The sequence below is a fragment of the Xiphias gladius genome, chromosome 17 (genome assembly GCF_016859285.1).
Source record: "Xiphias gladius isolate SHS-SW01 ecotype Sanya breed wild chromosome 17, ASM1685928v1, whole genome shotgun sequence".
Lineage (NCBI taxonomy): Eukaryota > Metazoa > Chordata > Actinopteri > Istiophoriformes > Xiphiidae > Xiphias > Xiphias gladius.
The window spans coordinates 753,231-771,243 of record NC_053416.1 but is presented as its reverse complement, the minus strand read 5'-3'; the positions used below and the strand labels follow the sequence as shown (position 1 = coordinate 771,243).

The 18,013-nt window shown below is 47.3% G+C and overlaps 1 protein-coding gene across 2 annotated transcripts; it reads left to right on the top strand.

Moving 5' to 3' along the window:
- The first annotated feature begins 2,171 nt into the window (after positions 1–2,171).
- ncbp3 (nuclear cap binding subunit 3) lies at positions 2,172–17,342 on the top strand. Of its 2 annotated transcripts, none has more exons than XM_040150360.1 (13): positions 2,172–2,440; positions 3,765–3,830; positions 4,787–4,892; positions 6,122–6,247; positions 6,586–6,696; positions 6,786–6,943; positions 7,056–7,164; positions 7,975–8,074; positions 8,465–8,574; positions 10,639–10,963; positions 12,082–12,230; positions 12,318–12,500; positions 13,313–17,342. In XM_040150360.1, the coding sequence occupies exons 1-13, from the start codon at positions 2,258–2,260 to the stop codon at positions 13,657–13,659; spliced, it is 2,073 nt and encodes a 690-aa protein (XP_040006294.1). In that variant the 5' UTR covers positions 2,172–2,257; the 3' UTR covers positions 13,660–17,342. The 2 variants fall into 2 exon arrangements, with proteins under 2 accessions (XP_040006294.1, XP_040006293.1); XM_040150359.1 differs by having other exon boundaries at positions 2,173–2,440; positions 6,586–6,711.
- Positions 17,343–18,013: the final 671 nt, after the last annotated feature.

Here is an 18,013-nt window from a genome sequence, read left to right as displayed (position 1 = left end):
AAGAAAGGAAGACATGCAGACAGGAAGACACAAAGACAGGAAGACACCTGCTTCCAAGGTGCAGGGAAAGGAGAAAGGTCTGCAGGGTCGTGTGTTGGGATGACCCTGACGAAGCCCACAAGCTGGAACGCCTCGGTCCAGCAATGAAGGTGTCTGCAGACTACACGCGTTGCTGGAGTCCTGATATATGTTCGGATTTTGGACCGTTGGTCTCGTTGGGGTTTGTGAAATTGCGGTTGGCATTTGTCACTATTTTCTGGTCTTCAATGGTCCAACAGGTGGATCAGTCAACCAAGAAAATCACCACTGTGATCAAAATGCACTGAAGAGTTTCTGACGATCCGTGTTCATCCACATGCAAAACGCTTGGGCGACTGTTACACCGGTGACCCAGTGACCGCACAGTTCCAGCACACGCTACGTAACCACAACATCCATGTATCGTGGCAAACGCCTTCTCTCCCGCCCGGTTTCTTCCCTGTCTGTTCAGTAAAGGCAAAAACTCCAGAAGACGATCGAAAGTGGATCAGCTCCTGTAAATCTGTGAATTTTGTTCATTTGGAGCGAGAACTAGACTTTTCTGGTCGAATTCACCTTCAGACTTTTGGACCTGATGAACCTGAGCTGCTCTGACTCCCGGAAACGATGAGTTGAATGACTGAACCTCTGAGAGTTCACTCAGAAAACACATAACGGACTTCCCAGCATGCATTGCTTGAGAGTTTTTGAATTTTTTGTGTTGTCGATGCACATTAAACTAGATCGTGGCACTGAAAACAGGCTGAATCAGGATGAACTTAACTCAGACGGTTTGACATTTTGACTATTGAACCTGAGTCCGGGTGACCCACATTGTGGAGGCAGGAACCGAGGGACCTGAGCTGGAGCAGACACCTTGGAATATACGGTACGTGAAGGTTTGGGGGGAGGGAGGACAGAGACGAGCTGCCGGGGGGGTTACACGTTGCGTTTTGGTGATTGCGCGCTTCCTAACGTACATGGATATGCTGTATCGACGCGTTTGCGTTTACTGTGTACAGGAGGACGAACCGTGCTGAACCTGGTCCTCGTTTGGCAGCATCCATTGGACAGTCGCAGTGATGGACATGTCGATGGACTCATTTACTTAAATCGACTTTAATAACCTAAATAACGATCGGACAATCAATCGGTTAGTTGTTTCGGTCTGAACCTCTCTGCGTCGGACAAGACAGGACACCTGGAGACGTCTCCTGGGACATTTGTCCCTATTTTATGACGTCACTCATCGCAGAGATGAGTCAGTAGAAATGGACAGAGACTCAGTGGAGTATGGGACATGAATTGATGCGGAGACGTAACGTAAAAATAAAAAATACATAAAATAGGTCATGGGTATGCAGTGATGTAATTAAGTTAAATTCATCACACAACCAGGAAATGCTGCATCAAAATGAAGAATGACACCATGGAAACACTAAAAACTTCACCAGGCGGTGACAGGGGCGGAAAGTAACGAAGTACATTTACTCAAGTGTTTTCTTTTCGGGCCACTTTATACTTTTACTCCATCGGAGGCAAAGTCCTTTACCGCACTCATGTGACAGCTGCAGTCACTTTCCAAACAACGCGTAGGAAAAGCTTCAGAAATACGACGCTTTGTTATAAAACTACTCAAGAGTTTGAAGCAGGACAAAGTCCGCGAAGGCGTGGACGGAGGGTCAACCGGCAGGTGACCGTGCGAGGATCTGCCGCTTTTCCATGGAGTCGTCTTCGTTTATGTTCGACAACGTCGAGGCTTGCGCCCAAAAAACACTGTCAAGGTGCGTCTCTCGCCGTTTCCCGACTTTTAACAAACCGGACAATCGAGTGATGGCGAACGCGATCGGCAGCCAGCTGATCGATCCACAAGGAAATCGATCAGTAGCCGCAGTCCGGTAGAAAATGGTTCGAAAAAGGTTTTCTGCGCCTCACACCAACCAGTGAAATGCCGCTTTTACATTAATTCGCGCCCCATAATAATCTGGTGATGTCGTGTGTGCTAGTGTAACACTCACAGGGGCCTTGTCCCTGCACTCGGGACTTTTATTTTTAATAACCTAAGCGCATGTTCCGGGTTAAACCGATTATACTTGCACATGGACATTTACACTGAAGGGCCCGGGTACTTCCTCCACCACTGGGTGGCGCCCGAGCTCCGGTGCATCGGTCCCCACCGACGAAGAAGAGGCGGGCGGACAGAGAAGCGCAGCAGCAGCCGTTGTTCGCAGGTAACGCCATGGCGGCCGTGCGCAGCTTACGGGTGTCGGTGAAATCAGACAGCGGCTCGGACCGCTCGGAATCCGACTCCGACTCCGAGTCGGACAGAGATGCCCGCGAAGCCGAACCGATGGAGGTGGAGGAGGGAGAGCTGGAGGCCGAGGACATCTCCGTTAACCGTTCCCTGAAGGAGCTGCTGCCGGTAAGTGCTCGGACTAGGCCCTGTCGGACCGGGGACTGGCGTCTCCTGCGGCCGACGAAGCCGCTCGAAGTGTCGGCGAGTGGCAACTTGGACTCCCGGCTGTGTGTCCGGGGAGAAGTTGCGAGCACCGCGGCTGCTACAGGGTAACCGGTAACCGGTAACCGGTAGCCGCTTCCAACGCCGACCGGTTTAAATTCCTGGCGTCTTTGTTCAGCAGCGGGAGTTTGAATGTTCGTTATTTCGGTCACTTGTTGCTGGCAGCCTCCTCACGTGCCGAGGCTCGCCCTGCCGCCAGACTCCATTGAGGAAACTGGAAGTTAAACGCTTTTTACGGGCAAAGTTACGCGTTTAGTCGGACGTGGTTGTAAACGTGCAACGATTCTGATACAAGCACAGTCGCGGATCGACTCGGCGTATTCAGAATCAGCAGCTTCAGTCGTGGTTTTATCTTTTTTGCGGTAGTTCCTCTGTTGTTGCTCCTCTGATGATCCTCCCTGAACCAGGGGAATAATGACACTGAGGACCCAGGGCCCCAACGTGAAGAGGGCCCTCAAAAAACCGGGAATTAAACTTAAACAACATTTTATCTGTAATTTTGAAGTGTTACGTTAAAGTAAAATTAAAATATCCTAAGTAAGCTTCAACCGACTGTTTGTGTCCTCTGTCTGAAGTCAGCCTCTCCTCTCAACATCATACGGTTTGAAGATGCTTGTAATGAACAATGTTTCTCAAGGAATAACTTTTGAAGTTTGATCAGTTTTACTATCGTGTTCAGGAACATTACTGATGCAAACAAACCTTCAGCAGTGTAGTAGCTCAGACTGAGTCGTGTATTAAGAGCAGTCAGTGGGTCTGAGGGTGACAGCAGCTTCTAGTCCTGCGTCTTCAGTTTTAAATCTGGGCCTGCCTCTTTCAAATATCTGCGGACTGTGCCGCTTGAGCTTGTAAAGTTTTATTATGCTGCTGATACGTTTGAACAGTCTGGGCTGCACCTGTTGGAAACGAATTCACCTTAATTCTGCAAATACAACACGATTCCAGCGAGGTCTTATCCTGTTGATTTATTTTTAGTAAACCCACTATATGTCTTGTTTATTTGTGTACTCATTTTGAAATTCACCCACCTTACAAAAACGTTCTCCCTGACATCTTTGTGTCGCCAACCCGCCATCGCTTGGACGCCATTTTCAGTGTGAAACTCGTGGCGGCTGGCGGGGTGCTGCGGTCTTTGGCTGAGGCAGAGACGCAAACAGACGAGCTGAGGAGTGAAAACCAACAGGGGTCACTGTAAAAGAGTCTGAGCTGTGGGATTTTTGTATTGCAGGACACCAGTCGGAGGTATGAGAACAAAGCCGGAGCGTTCATCACTGGGATCGATGTCAACTCAAAGGTAGGACACCTACACCGACAGACACACACACTCCCAAACCATCCGACCTGAGCGTGCTCGCTCCCAAGCAGCGTGCTGCTGCTTGGACTGAAAAGTGACGGTGGCCCGTCTCAGCGTGTCAGTACCAAAGTAGATGCACTTCAGTCCACTGGACGTTACAGCACTTTTTTCTTTTTGCTGTTTTAGTCATTTATCAGCTGCAAACAAAGAAACCAGCGGAATAAATCCGATCCGGTCTCTGATCATCTTCACGTCTGCTCTCGTCGGCGTGGAACCGAATTCTCCTCGTTATCTGGTTCCTCTGAAGAACCTCGTGCAGCAGAACGTCTCAGCAGAGTTTAGTTTCCGCTTCAGCAAACTTCCTGTTAATTCCTCTCTGTTTCTACATCTACACTTCATAAATAAATCCCACTGTTGTTAGTTATTCCTGCAGATTTAAAGATCTCACAAAATAAAATGAACTTTTAAAACAATGCTGATTCTGTTGTTACAGAAAAACAGACCAGTGGATAAACTCTTCTCTGATCAGTCATGTGATCAGTTGAGAGTTGGCTGTAAGTGGCAGGAAGTCGATGATGGATGTGTGTATTGATCAAACTCAGATAACAGCTGTTTCACCGTGAAGCCGCGGCTTTAGACTCGTCTGTAGAGTCGTTACTACGAGCTTGATCAGTGCGGGTCCTGAATCCTCGCAGAGAAAGCCGGGTTTTTTTGGCCATGAGTACTTTCAAATCCGCTCATAATGGTTATTTCCCATGTGAGCATGTTCAGGTGAAACACAGTCACTGTGATGACAGGGCTGTGGGATGAGAGGAGACATCGTTGACTATTCATAATAAGTCCTCCATGAAACACAGGAAGTAAACGCTCATGAGGCTGTGAAGAGCTGGGAGTTGAAGCTCTGAATGTACAGAAAGCGGCCTGATCAAAGTGTGTGTCTGATTTTTCTCCATCAGGAGGCGATTGAGAGGAAAGAGAAGCGAGCGAGACGTTTCCATTTCCATGGGGAGGAGAGCGTCGGACAGAGGAACGTTTTTCTGGATAAAGACACCATGAAGAAAGGTGAGAGGAGGTTCCAAACCCACCTGACCTGCACATGACCGCCGCATCAATGGATTCAGTTATTAAGTGGTTTTTTCATCCAAATTTAGTGCGAAAATTGACCAAATTTCCAGAAAATCCTCAAAAGTAAAACCTGAGTGGAGTCTGGTTTCCCTCCACTGCTGCCGTGTGAATCTGAGGTGTGAAACAGGCGGTGGAGCCGATTCTCCAGTCGCTGCCGTTAAACCACCACAGAAGAAGAGGACGCGGCGAGACGAGGTCGTTAAAAGAGCTGCAGTCAAAGCTCAGACGATGGAGAACGGTGTGGAGAACGTGATGGAACCTGATGTTTCTGCTGGTTCCATGTGTTGATGTGAGGAAGGTTCCAGTCTCCTCACGGCTCCTGACAGATCTGATGGTTTCCTCTCTTCATGCTTCATCTACGTCAGCGTTTATTCTGTTCACTTGCACTTTGCTTTTTATCGATACACCAACTTTTTGACATCAGCTAAGTGTAAAAACATCTTGGGAAAACTAATTTACGATATCTTTCTAAGATTTTTTTTTTTTTTTTTTTTTTAAATTCTGGTGTTTCCGCTCAAGTCTTTTTTTTGCGCAAATTGAAAAAGCTCATAGAAACAGGTGGATGGAAGGAAGTTTTCTGCCAGAGAACGGTGGATTGAAAGCTTTTGGGATCTTGGGTGTTTTGGGTAAAACGGAGCGTTAGATTGACAGGCGGATCGGCGCGGTGTCGGCAGTGACTCGGACGTGGAACCGGACCGCTGAAGAAGGAGCTGAGCCAAAATGCAAAGCTTCAGATTCACCAGTCGATCTACGTTCGGACCCTCACCTGTGGTCGCGAGCTCTGGGCAGTGACCAAAAGTCACTGAAATGAGTTTCCAAGGCAGGGTGAGGAGCTCAGACATCCAGAGGGAGCCGGAGGTTGTTTAGGCACGTCCAACTGGTAGGAGACCCCGACGTAGACCCAGAACAGGCTTGAAGAGACCATATATCCCTTCTGGCCTGGGAACGGCTCGGGGTCCCCCTGGAGGAGCTGGGAAACATTGCCGGGGGGACGGACATCTAGAATACCTTGTTTACCCTGCTGCCACCGCGACCCAACTTCTGATAAACGGCGGGAAACGGACGGAGGATGGACGGAAAGCCACCTATTGTTACAGATGTTTACAGCAGTCGGACCCTGTTGTCTGTTTGCTGAACCTGTTGTCTTCTTCTTCTGTGGTGCTCAGCCATCCCCAGACTGCGCCTGGAGGCCATCCATGTGACAGGCGTGGACGACATGAGCACACAGGACGTCTTCGGATATTTTAAGGAATATCCTCCGGCACACATCGAGTGGATCGATGACACATCCTGTGAGTACACACGTACACGCACACAGTTTCTTATTGTCCTGGTTCCTCTTCAGACCGACACTCTCTGTCTCTCAGCTCGTGTTTCTTCTGCAGAAGAACAAGACACTTACTTCAGTTTATTCTGGTGTGCAAAACAGAGACGACAGCATCATGTCAATGAGAAACCGGGTCTCTAGTCAGGTTGTGGGGTCATTTAGTTTGAGCTTAAACACACACATGCACAACATCACAACAAGAAAACTCATTCATCGGGTTTGATTATCAATGAGTTTGCCAATTATTGTTTGATTCATTTTTTATGTGTGTCTGTGTCTGAATGCCACCTGATCGTTTCCTAGGTAACGTGGTTTGGCTGGATGACGACACGTCCATCCGAGCCCTCATCAACACCAGCCGGATGCCGGACCCGGAGGCTGTTACCACGGAGACGGAAAGCGCCAATCAGCCGGGTGAGCAGGGCAAAGGTCAGTGCGTTTGCAAGAACGCAGTCGGCAGGTCCTTGACGGGATAAAACTGACGTGTGTTTTGCTCCTCGCAGGTCTGCGGGGTCAGGGGTCAGATGATGAGGATGATGAAGAGGAAGAGGGCCAGGTGGAGGAGGATGAGGAGGAAACGGTGAAGAAGAGCATTGAGGAGATCGAGGGGAAAGACAGCGACGGAGAGGTGGAGCAGAAGACGAAGGCGAAGGAGGGTCAGGTAGAGTTTCTTCTATTAACTTAAACAGAAACTGATCAGGTTTATTGATCAGTTCCAATAACTCATCAATGACATGAACAACTCTGTGTGTGTGCGTGCGTGTCCCTCTCAGATCGACGACCTGTCCCGGGCGGAGAGAGAGTCTCTGATGAGAAACGACCTGCGGCCGGCGATCAAACCCTTCAAAGGAAACAAACTCTTCCTTCGCTTCGCCACACAAGGTCACACACACACACACACACACACACACACACACACACACACACACATCCACTCTCACAATGTGGATCCCTGTCGTTAATTATTGGTATTTACATTTTTAACAACTAGTTGATGTGCTTCATTTAAATATCACATTTCATGCAAAGAAAAAACGATTTGCTTCACAAAAGATGAGAAAAAGGCAGAATAAGTGCCCTGACCCGACCTCCGCCCTCTGTACGTGTCAACGTGCTGTTTACTGTTGCTGTTTCACATCACACCAGCAGCTCAAACAAGATTTCTGTGCCTGTTTTTTTTTTTTTTTTTTAATCACAAAGAGGAGGAATGTGTTAAATCAAGCATTCTCATAAATCACATGAATCTGTGTGCGTCAGTTCGTATCGCAGTTAAATTACTGACATGGTCCATCTGAGGAAACTCAGCGTGCCCATGTCCCCGTCCACAGCCCGATTGACCCGATGTCACAGCCCGTTGAGTTGACATCACTCATTTCTGGGAATATTGGATTTGTAGGATTTGTGCATCATTGTGGGGAAGTACTTTGATTTGCCAGGTGTCTCACGAAAAACATTCCTGTCTGGTTATTGTATCCATAAACTATTTGTAAACAGATTTTTACAGGAAATTGGTTATGATTATAAAATGACATATACTGTGAGAGAGCGTTTTATCCACATCAGCCATAATGATACATAACAAATAAATATGCGGAGCGATGGTGAAAATATTGTGATGACAAATTAATAAAGGTGTGACTGAAAATATAAAAGCACTTATTCTGAATTTCTTTCGCTTGTTTCTGTCTCCAGATGACAGGAAGGAGCCGGGCGCCGCTCGTCGCAGCAGGTACTACATGAAGTACGGAAACCCGAACTACGGAGGCATGAAGGGAATCCTCAGCAACTCCTGGTGAGACTCCAACATCGTTTACTGATCGGTTCATTTAAAGTTCAGTTGAAGTAAATGGTGCCATCCGGTGGTAGAATCTAAAACACACTGGGGTCGACACTAGCGAGGTTTGATTTAATTTGGTGAAAGTGAAAAAAGAGAGATTTTCCAGTTGGGGAGCATCAGGGATAAACCAGTAAAATCAGAGGAGATTCTAAAGTTCTATTCACAACATTTCCAGACATGAGAGGTCAGAATATCAGAAACACCTCAGTATCATCCTGACTGCATCCTCAGAGTGAAAGCCGATAATTCCGGAAGAAGACAGAGGTTTTGTCACGTTTCCCTCAGTAGAATGCCTGTAGCGTCATACGTAAAAAATCATGTCCTCTGTCTCGTCTGTGTGCTCAGGAAGAGGAGGTATCACAACCGGCGGATCCAGCGAGACGTCATCAAGAGCAAGAAGCCTCTGATCGGAGACAGCATGGGACACACGCCGCCGTACACGCACCGACACTCCGGTAAAAACCCACTGAGACGGCAGCTGCTGAGACGAATCCAGGGTTGAGCGGGGTTTTAATTTATCCTGTTGTCACAGTGTAGAGGAGCTTTATTGTGACATTTGGGTGTAAAATACAGCTCTTGAAAACGCGTGTTGCAGGATGTGACCTGAGGTCAGTTACAGAACGCTGCCAACGGTTGTTCTGTTTCTGGAGATTTCATGTCGTGATTGAGCACACACCTGTGCAGCGTCTCTGAAATGTTAAACGACTCAATTGTACCATCTTACAATAACCAATCTTTTTAAGTTGAGGTGTAGGGTGTTTGAGCTCATGTATAGTTAAAGGACCAGTGTGCAGGATTCGGGGGGATCTACTGGCAGAAACGGAAAATAATGTTGATAATGATGTTTTCATTAGCGTTTAATCACCTGCAGCTAAGAATGGTTGTTTTCGTCGGCTTAGAACGAGCCCCTCGTGTCTACATAGGGAGCGGGTCCTCTTCCACGGAGCCGCCGCGCTTCTACAGCAGCCCAGAACGGACCAACCGAACCCTGGCTCTAGAGAGGACATTTCATGTTTCTAAGGGAGGAGTATCTGGTTGGCTGCACTCTGCAGCCTCACCACTAGATGCCACTAAATCCTACACACTGGCCCTTTCAAAACAAACAAGTTAGATAGATAGACTGAGAATACAGGCCCCAAAGCACAACCTCAGCGACACCTGATTTCCATATAAGGCTAATTATAAAAGAACCTGTGGACATCAGTGTCCTCAGTTCTGGTCTGGGTTGTGTCTGCTGCAACGCGGCTCCACGTGGTGAGGAACTGCCTGAACAACAAGAAACCAGACTGTGAGAAATCATATGGATGGAGAAGGTTCAGGAGCGTAAGTAGGTGGCTGACCATGAGCTGCAGCAGTGGTGAGGAGGTACAGGAAGAGCCAAGCTTCCAGTAACAGAGAGAGCAGGGGTGTGACTGACCAGACGGTGCCAGGTTGATTTATTTCAGCTGTAAAGGGGAAATTTTGGTGAATATTCAAACTTTTAAAGAAAACACGGCCGTTAAATCCACCTGCTGTTGATGTCCGTTATGTTCTTGGGTCTGTCCCAAAGGTAGACGACGAAACATCCGTCAGGAAGAAACACCCAGGAAGGCGGAGCGTCAAACTTTGTATCTCGCAGCTTGTCCACGTCCTGTGTCACATCACGGTCTTCTTGTTAGCAGACGAGTCCGGCCTGGCTGCTTTATGACCAAACAGCTGGCATTAACTCCGGCAGTAGAGCTGAAACGATTAGTTGATGAATCAGTGGGGCGATCAACAGAACATTGGCAGCTGTTTTGACAACCGGTCGCAAACTTTTACTGACTCCACCTTCTGATACGTGAGTATTTGCGGGTTTTCTCGGGCCTCTGCGACAGTAGACTGAACGTCTCTGGGTTTGGACTCTTGGTCGGACCCAACAAACTGTCCAGGGTGAGATGCTCAGTAAAGTTTTCATCGAAAAACCGGGCCAGGTCTGAGAACGGACCCTTGGCAGTAAATGGCAGTAGTAGAGACTGAGGCATTTAAAACTGGCCAGACATCAATAGTATTGATCTTTTTCAATACTGTCGAAGCTTTGGAAACCGAAAACCCTCTCTTACCTCGAGGAATCGTTTTTCAAGCCCATATAAATACATTTTCATAAATCTGTATTGTCATTCTGCTTTATGATTGCTTGTGTTTCTTCTTACTGTGTGTGTTTGCGACTGTCACGCAGCACAACACCACGGCTCGTCGATGAAAACCTACCTGACAGTTAACCCGTTACCGATTCTGGTTCAGATTTCTGATCGCAAGCAGCTGAAATACAGTGTAAAGAAGCTTCTGGCGCTGCGTCGTGTCTTTTTCCTCCCTCGCCGGGCTGTTTTTAGAACAGTTATATAATGAACTGGATTTCTTGGATTGTTTTTGATGAAGGGAACAGAGGTCACAGCCGGTAAAGTCCCGAGACACCGATCCATGTCGCAGCCCTCACAGTCCTCTATGAATCCAGCCGCTGGCTTTAAAACACTGAACCCTCTTCTTCTTCTCCCCATCAGCTGACCTGGTCAACCTGCCAGAGGAGCCCATCAAGGAGGAGGAGGAAGAGGAGGAGGACGAGGAGGAGGAGGAGGAGGGGGACGAGGACATGGACTCGGACGACAGGGTGGTGGAGTACAGGGAGCGAGGCGAAAGGGGCGGCGGCTCGCGCGCGCTGGGGGCGGGGCTCCGTAGCCGGGCGGAGCACTCTCCGTCTCCCTGGTCGGAGTCGGATGAGATGGACTACGACCTGGAGCTGAAGATGATCTCCACGCCGTCTCCCAAGAAGAGCAAGAAGATGACGATGTACGCCGACGAGCTGGAGACTCACCTGAAGAGCATCCGGTCAGAGCCGCCGGCTGATGTTTCACTCTCACCTGTCCTCACCTGTTTCACAACATCGACATGATGCAGACTTTACATTGATTTTAAACAGTTACAGCCTGACATTTCCACAGGATTTGATTATGAGTACTTACTTAAAAAAAATGGAGGTGAGGCAAAGTAGAGAACAGTTTTTGGAAACTGAAACCTCCTGTTCCTTCAGGTGGTTCTATGATGCAGGTCTTGAAAGGTCTTTAAAAGCCTTGAATTCAGGTTCCAAAAAAGTCCTTAGAAGATATTAAGAAGTTTTATACTTAATTAACAACAGTGTTAATCTGGTTAGTTACAAAGCGTTTGTCAGAACACGTTCACCTATAAACTAACAGTGGGATGTTTGTGACCGTAGCATTTGATCAGATCTGATGAAGTTTAACTTCCATCATTTGTCAGTGAGTAACGTTATAAATAAAGCTACAGTTCAGGTCTGGGATCAGCTGCTGTTGGACCAGGATCCAGAGATCCTGCGGTTTTTAGTGGCGGCTACTAAATGAATCAACATTAACGTTGATGAAGGTCCAACCTGAACAAGAGCTGAGCAGCAGGAGATCTGAAATATTGATTATTGATTGATATTGATTGTCGTGACACAGCGAAACAACAGCTGGAACAAACTGACTTTTACACCTGATTCTTCACAAACTCCTGGATCCAGAACTCTGGGCTCAACGAGCTCCAGCTATGGGTCTGATCCATCAACGGGCGAAGTGGGACTCTCCTGTAGTTAACGAGCTGCGATCAGCTGATCCACTCTGTTCCCTGGCGGCGGTAGAGAGATGTTACAGAGTGATGCGTCTTCTCTCACAGACAATCTTTGGCAGAGTCCGGTCACCACATTAAGCAGCAGGCTAGAGTTTCACATGAGTTAACGTCGGTTATCTACAGCTGATGTAGTCTCCCACAGCCGACGTCCTCACTTTAACCAGAGGGAGCAACAAGCAGCTATTAAATAAAATCTATGTGGTTGGAAAAAGGCTTTAAAAAGTCTTGAGTTTAACTCGGTGAACCTGCAGGAACCTGACGAAGTATCAACGTTTGTCTCGTGTCAGTTTTAACTTTTAACCTTTTTCTGTTGTGAGCAGGAACCGGATCGGGGGGTCGGGATCGCAGAGCAGGACCAAATCCTCGTCACCCACCAAAGTGACGGACGTCCGGCAGCTGCTGGAGGAAAAAAGACAAGGACTGTCTCAGCACAGACAGCCCCCCCCGGTGGCCAGCAGCGGAAAAACAGGTCTGTTAAAAAGGGCACGTTTGTGATTATTTCAGCTGCCGCCGTGAGATTCTGGACTAATAAACGCTGCTCACACTGTGTTTGCAGATGTACGGCAGAGGCTGGGGAAGAGACGTTATTCCCCAGACAGACAACGCTCCCCCTCCCCCGTCTCCCCCAGAGAGACTCCCCCGGCCAGAGAACCAACCAGAGACGTCCATCGCAGACTGGGTGTGGCTAATCAGGACAAAAGAGGCCTCTACTCCAACTCGTCCAAAGACAGAAAGACAAGTATGGAGGAAACACCTGCCGAAAGCTCACATCCCACCTGTTTGCTCCTCTTCCCCTCCATGTCCCTGCCCCACTCTTTCCTGTCTTTCTTGCAGAGCTGTCCTGAGAAAAGGGGTACCTGGAAAAAGTTCAGAGATACCTGTTCAGTGCCGTTGTTGCAGCTCCCTGAATCCCGAAATAGTGTGTTGTTTCGTAGAATCCCCCAGTGTTGTGTGGCCGTCCAAGAACTTGTTAAAGTGCCTCCAAATTCCGTGTTCCCTATAATCCCACCGGTGTCCCCGACTCCCCGTATCTGAAGTCTGCTCTAGTGAACCCAAATCAAATGTGAGAAAATATGTGTAGCAGCCACAAAATGGAGTCTAATCCCCAAATTTCTGGCCCCATAATTAGTTTTAATTCATAAAATAGGTCTAGTGCTCTCAAACCGACTCGTGATTAGTCACTACATTTTCTCTCTTTTGGTGTGACACCCCCCCCCCCGATCCCAAATGTGACTACAGTGCTCCTAGAACTCATTGTTACAACCCCAGAATGTGATATACCCCCCAAATTTCTGGAGGCATCCTCAAATTCCCCCATATCCCAGAATTTAACATCACATTTATATATATATATAAAATAAAATGTGTTAGATTTCTTGTTTTATTCCATTTGTTCTAATGTCAGAAGAAACAATGAAGCAGCAGCTCAGATCAGTTTGGTTACAAGCTGTTCGATTATTTGTCTTTTATTCACAGGTTTGTGTTTGTGAAACTGACCTGACATCACGGTGCTGATGTTTTTGTTTTTTAACACCCCCCCCCCATCTACAGGCGGCCTGTGGAGCAGACTCGGCTCTGCTGACGACGACGGCAGCGCCGGACGTCACGACCGCAGACCGAGCAGTCGCTCCTCGGGCCTGTTCTCCCCCTCCTCGTCGGGCCGGAGCGATGGCGGCGACGGGGGCAGCAGGAGGAGACGAGGCAACGGAGAGGAGGAGGAGAAGGAGGAAGAGGAGGAGGAGGAGGAAGACGACTCGACCCTCCAGAGGATGTGGGGCGCCATGATCAAACAGAAACAGGAGCGTCTGTCCCACAAGATGAAGAAGAGCCGTTTGGACAACCTGCCGTCGCTGCAGATCGAGATCAGCCGCGACAGCAGCGACGACTCCGACGCCTGAGACGGAGTCAACGGGGGAGTAGCAGGGAAGCGCATCACATCATTTCTCCAAGTACAATCCGTTTAAAGACATGACGCCGTCAGAGCAGACTGCAGATCTGGGGCCAGTGTGGTGCGTTGTCTTTTATTTTTTAGATGGGACCCGCTCACATCGTGCATCTGCAGTCAGCAGATGGATGACTGAGGGGGGGCCCCTGGGCCAGGGATCCGTTTGAAGTGTCTGTTAACACTTCACGTTGTCAGTTACACGTTGACTCTGGCAGATAGAAAAGAATGAGACTTCAACTCTTCTGTGTTTTTTCACTTCAGCCTGCTGCTGTTGCAGCATTTCACTGCAAATGGGGGTGAAAATTAGTGAATGTGAAAAATGGCTAGATGGATGAGAGTCACTGAACTCTGTCGTTAACGGATCCGCTCTCTCTCCTCTTCTTTATCAAAGCCGAGAGTGGAAACCTTCAGCGGCGGCTTCTCAGCCTCAGGTCACATCGGCTTCGCCGGTTAATGTCGGTTCTGTCGGTAACTCGACGCCAGAACAAAATGAAACGCGTCGTCATCTGAACTCGGCCGAAGATCGTCTGGGAGTGAAGAGGCTCCGCTCCGTAACACCGCTGTACAATCGGAGCGTGTCCGTAGTTCCGACGGCTCCTCTCCAGAGGATCCCTTCATTTTAAATCCTTCTCCAGAAAAACTTCTCTCAATCTCAGATCGATGATTCAAACCCATCGACTCTCTAGTTTTGAATCAGGAGCTTCAGTGTTTGGATCAAACGGCTCGGGTCAGATTTCGTTTCTGCAGCTGTTATTTCAATGTGTCAGATACAGGTTTAATCAACATGTAGGGAAACAGACTCTGGATCAGCAGGTTATATTAAAGCACTCAGATCAGGATCCGGATCCGGATCGGTGCCGAAAAACCCCTGACTGGGACATGTTGTTATCAAAGCATAACTTTGGAATTGGATTTCTGATAAAGTCATCTAAACACTAAAGCACCTGAAAGAGAAGCAGAACCATTGTCCTGTGTGGGAGGGATCTGGGGCCTTTCACACGTCCATGCCCAGGGGCCCACCGTCTCCCGAACCCCCCAAGCTCCTGTTGATACATGAAATAGCTGCGCTGATATTTAACAGCCAGAAAAACTCCCACGCGTGCATCATTTCTCTGTTGTTTTGTTGTCCGGATGTGAACGAGCTTCGTCCTCTCACCGGGCCAGGTTTTCAAAAGGCTGCTCTGTTACATCAGTAAATCATTCCTACGTGACTGTGGAGATGTTGAACACTGTCACCTCTTCTCCTCCTCTAACATCGTGAGCCACCAGCTCTGAATCTCATTTCATTTTTCTCAACCCGCGCCGTCCTGAGGCCTCGTGTCCTCTGGGGACCTGGTGGTCGTATCGATGCCTCGCTCGGGACCATTCCTCCTCAGCGCTTTGAGCTTGTCGTCGTCGCGTCGGCTGCAGCTCGGCTTCCACAATGCAGCCGTCAAACCCACTGCAGAACTTCATTTACACAAAGTGTTTTTACGTTTTCCTGGCCCCCTTCAGTCTGAGCAGAGGCTTGATGTTCAGTCACGACGTCTTCCCTGTGGCCAGCGAAGGGGACACGGAGACAGAAAAGACACGACGGGAGCAATAAAAGATGAACAGGAAGAGCGATGAAAACGGAACGAGAACAGCAAATCTGACTCCACCCTAAACTCCACCTTTTTGTTTCCAGACTTCTCAGTGTTTCCTCTGTGTTGTTTGTCTTAAGGCTGGAAGAACTGATGAAACAGACTCTTAGAAAAAAGAGACACAAAGCAAAAAGACCGGCCGACGTGTCTGAGGATGATTGTCAGATGCTCAGTGTCCTAAATGTGGATTTTTAATCGTCATCATCGTCATCTGCGTGTTATTGAGCAACATGCAAGTTCCTTCGGCGCTGACGCGCTGCTGCCTGTCTGTGTGTGTGGACACACACACTGTGGTGTACGTCCTGCAGTAGGACTTAGTTACATGGTTTGTTGTTTAGTGTCTTTTTTTTTTTTTTTTTTTTTAATCCAGCATTTTGGGGGCCACAGTGACTCTAGTCCTACCAGGTGACATTAAACTTAAATAATTATTCAAATGTTGGCTCATGGTTTATTTTACGGGTCTGCAATTTCTACATAATTTTAGGACTGTTACTGGAGGGAAGTGTGTACTTTTGTGTTGATTATAGGGAAGATAATCCGTTTTTCACCGCTACGCTGATTATTAATCAATTGCAATTACTTAGTGTTTTCTCCAGTGTGAAACTGATCATGCAAAAAAGTGGAACTTGTCCACAGGCTGCATATAGGTCGAATAGTCTTTCACACAGGCTGTAAAATAGAGCTGCAAACTACCAGTTATTTTCATGATCGACTAATCTCCGGTTACTTTTCTCCATAGTTTAGGTGATTTATCAGGTAAAAAGCGGCTGCGGCCTCTGAGATGTGAGGATTTTTTTCACAGCACGTTCAATCCATTTTAGTTCACAATTCAACAACAACCGACCTGCCACGTGACAACTCCCTGGGTTTTAGTATGTAATCAGAGGTTGACCTGAGTTTTGCTCAACATATAACTCAAACGATTCATTGATTGCAGATTTATTTAATGTTGATCGACTAATCGATGAGTCGTTGCAGCTCTAAGGTCTATTCCGAGGGGGCGCTGTCGCTGCTTAGAGCAGCTGTGGGTTAAAGATGTTGTGATGTGAAGGAAGAAGAGAGTTGATCTGTCCGGACCCAGTTAGTTGAAGCCCTGGTCTGTATCCCTGAGCTCTAACGAATGTGATGATCGTGTTTCCTTCGCATAAAACATTTTCAGAGCCCGGTTTTCGGAAAAGTTTCAAGCCTCGCGTCTTTGACATCCATGTTTTCTTGCTAACAGTCTTCTTCTCGCCTCCTGTTGATCAGTGGTGGTGGGAAACCTCTGGCAGAAAACACAGGGACCAAATACAAAACACCGCTCCACGGTGCTAGCAGAGCTACCGGTGATTAAAAACTCCACAGGACACCCTCAACTGTCGGCTTGGTTTCTGCTTTTTGTCTGTGACTGATCTAATGATCGATGCAACTGCCTCGATCATCTCAACTGCAGAAACAATGGAGCCCGATCCATACATTGGCATGTCCGATACTGTGTGACGTTTATAACTTATACATGTATTGATGTCAGGGTGTATATCTGGAGACCAGTCACCGTCTGCATGTGTTGGAGGTTGCTTAGAAACGGTGATGAGGATTTCTACACTGAAAAATGTCTCAAGCGCTCGGTCACCAACAAATTGACTGGATCCTTAATACAAGTGTTTTAAAAAATAAATAAAATTTCAGCTGATTTGTCTGACAGTGATACTGATTTTCAGTTTAAACAATCTCATAGGCCCTGTACCAGTCAGGCTCTACAGTGAACACATGAGAGGAACAGACTGGGACTAACTAATTGTGTATTTGGTAAAAGTGGACTGAGGTGGCCTCTGCATGAATGACCTGTGACTGGACCAGCAGGGTTACTGGTGGACCTCTGATTCGCCTGGTTTCCTGTTATTCCAGATCAAAAAGCAGCAGTTTGAGTTCAGCTGAATGAAAATGTCACATCATCTCTGCAGTGTTTGTCCTGACAGATCAGATCAGACTTGACTGAGGCATCACCAGAAAATAAAGACTCTCTGTTTTTGTATTTGGTCTGGAGTTTTATTCTGATGATCCAGATATTTCACTCCAACATCTTATATTTTTAGGAATACCAATATGAACAGAACAAACAACATCCTGATGATTTATCTGGTCCTAGTGTCTGACCAGTAGTGGAGCTAAAAAAATTAATAGCTGTACTGATGGTGATGCTAGAGAAAAGATCACGCAGTTGTTAAAATGTAGTAGTAATAGTAATAAAGTTAATTTATATGCAACCATAGATTGCAAAGTGCTTTACAAGGACAAAATGGAAAAAGAAAAACATGTCACACATGAAATTCACTCATGCGCACACACACACGTAGACAGATTCACCCAAAACGAATAAAGTTACAAAAAAGACATTTTCCGGAGCAGAGTGAAAGAGAGAACGTGATTTAAAGAGTTATTGAAAAGCCTTTTGATTTCAGAAGAGAGTTTTACTACTGAATCAGTTCTGTAATAAACTGGTAAAAGGTGTAAAGACATTACGAGCGGAGTAATTTGATCCGTTTTCTGGGTTTTAATTAGTAGTCTGGCTGCTGAGTTCTATACAGTTTGAAGTCTGTGAATAGTTTGCCAATTAAAGGCCTTCAGGAGACTGTTGAAGTGGTATAAATGTGAGGAAATAAAAGCATGTCTGATGGATCCGGTCTCTGAAGCTCAGATATGAGC

Excerpts from the sequence above, each read along its gene's own strand:
- ncbp3 (XM_040150359.1), top strand. The coding sequence starts at position 2,258 with ATGGCGGCCGTGCGCAGCTTACGGGTGTCGGTGAAATCAGACAGCGGC. Across the intron at positions 4,893-6,121 it reads TAAAGACACCATGAAGAAAG|CCATCCCCAGACTGCGCCTG; the intron begins GTGAGAGGAGGT and ends TGTGGTGCTCAG. Across the intron at positions 10,964-12,081 it reads ACTCACCTGAAGAGCATCCG|GAACCGGATCGGGGGGTCGG; the intron begins GTCAGAGCCGCC and ends TGTTGTGAGCAG.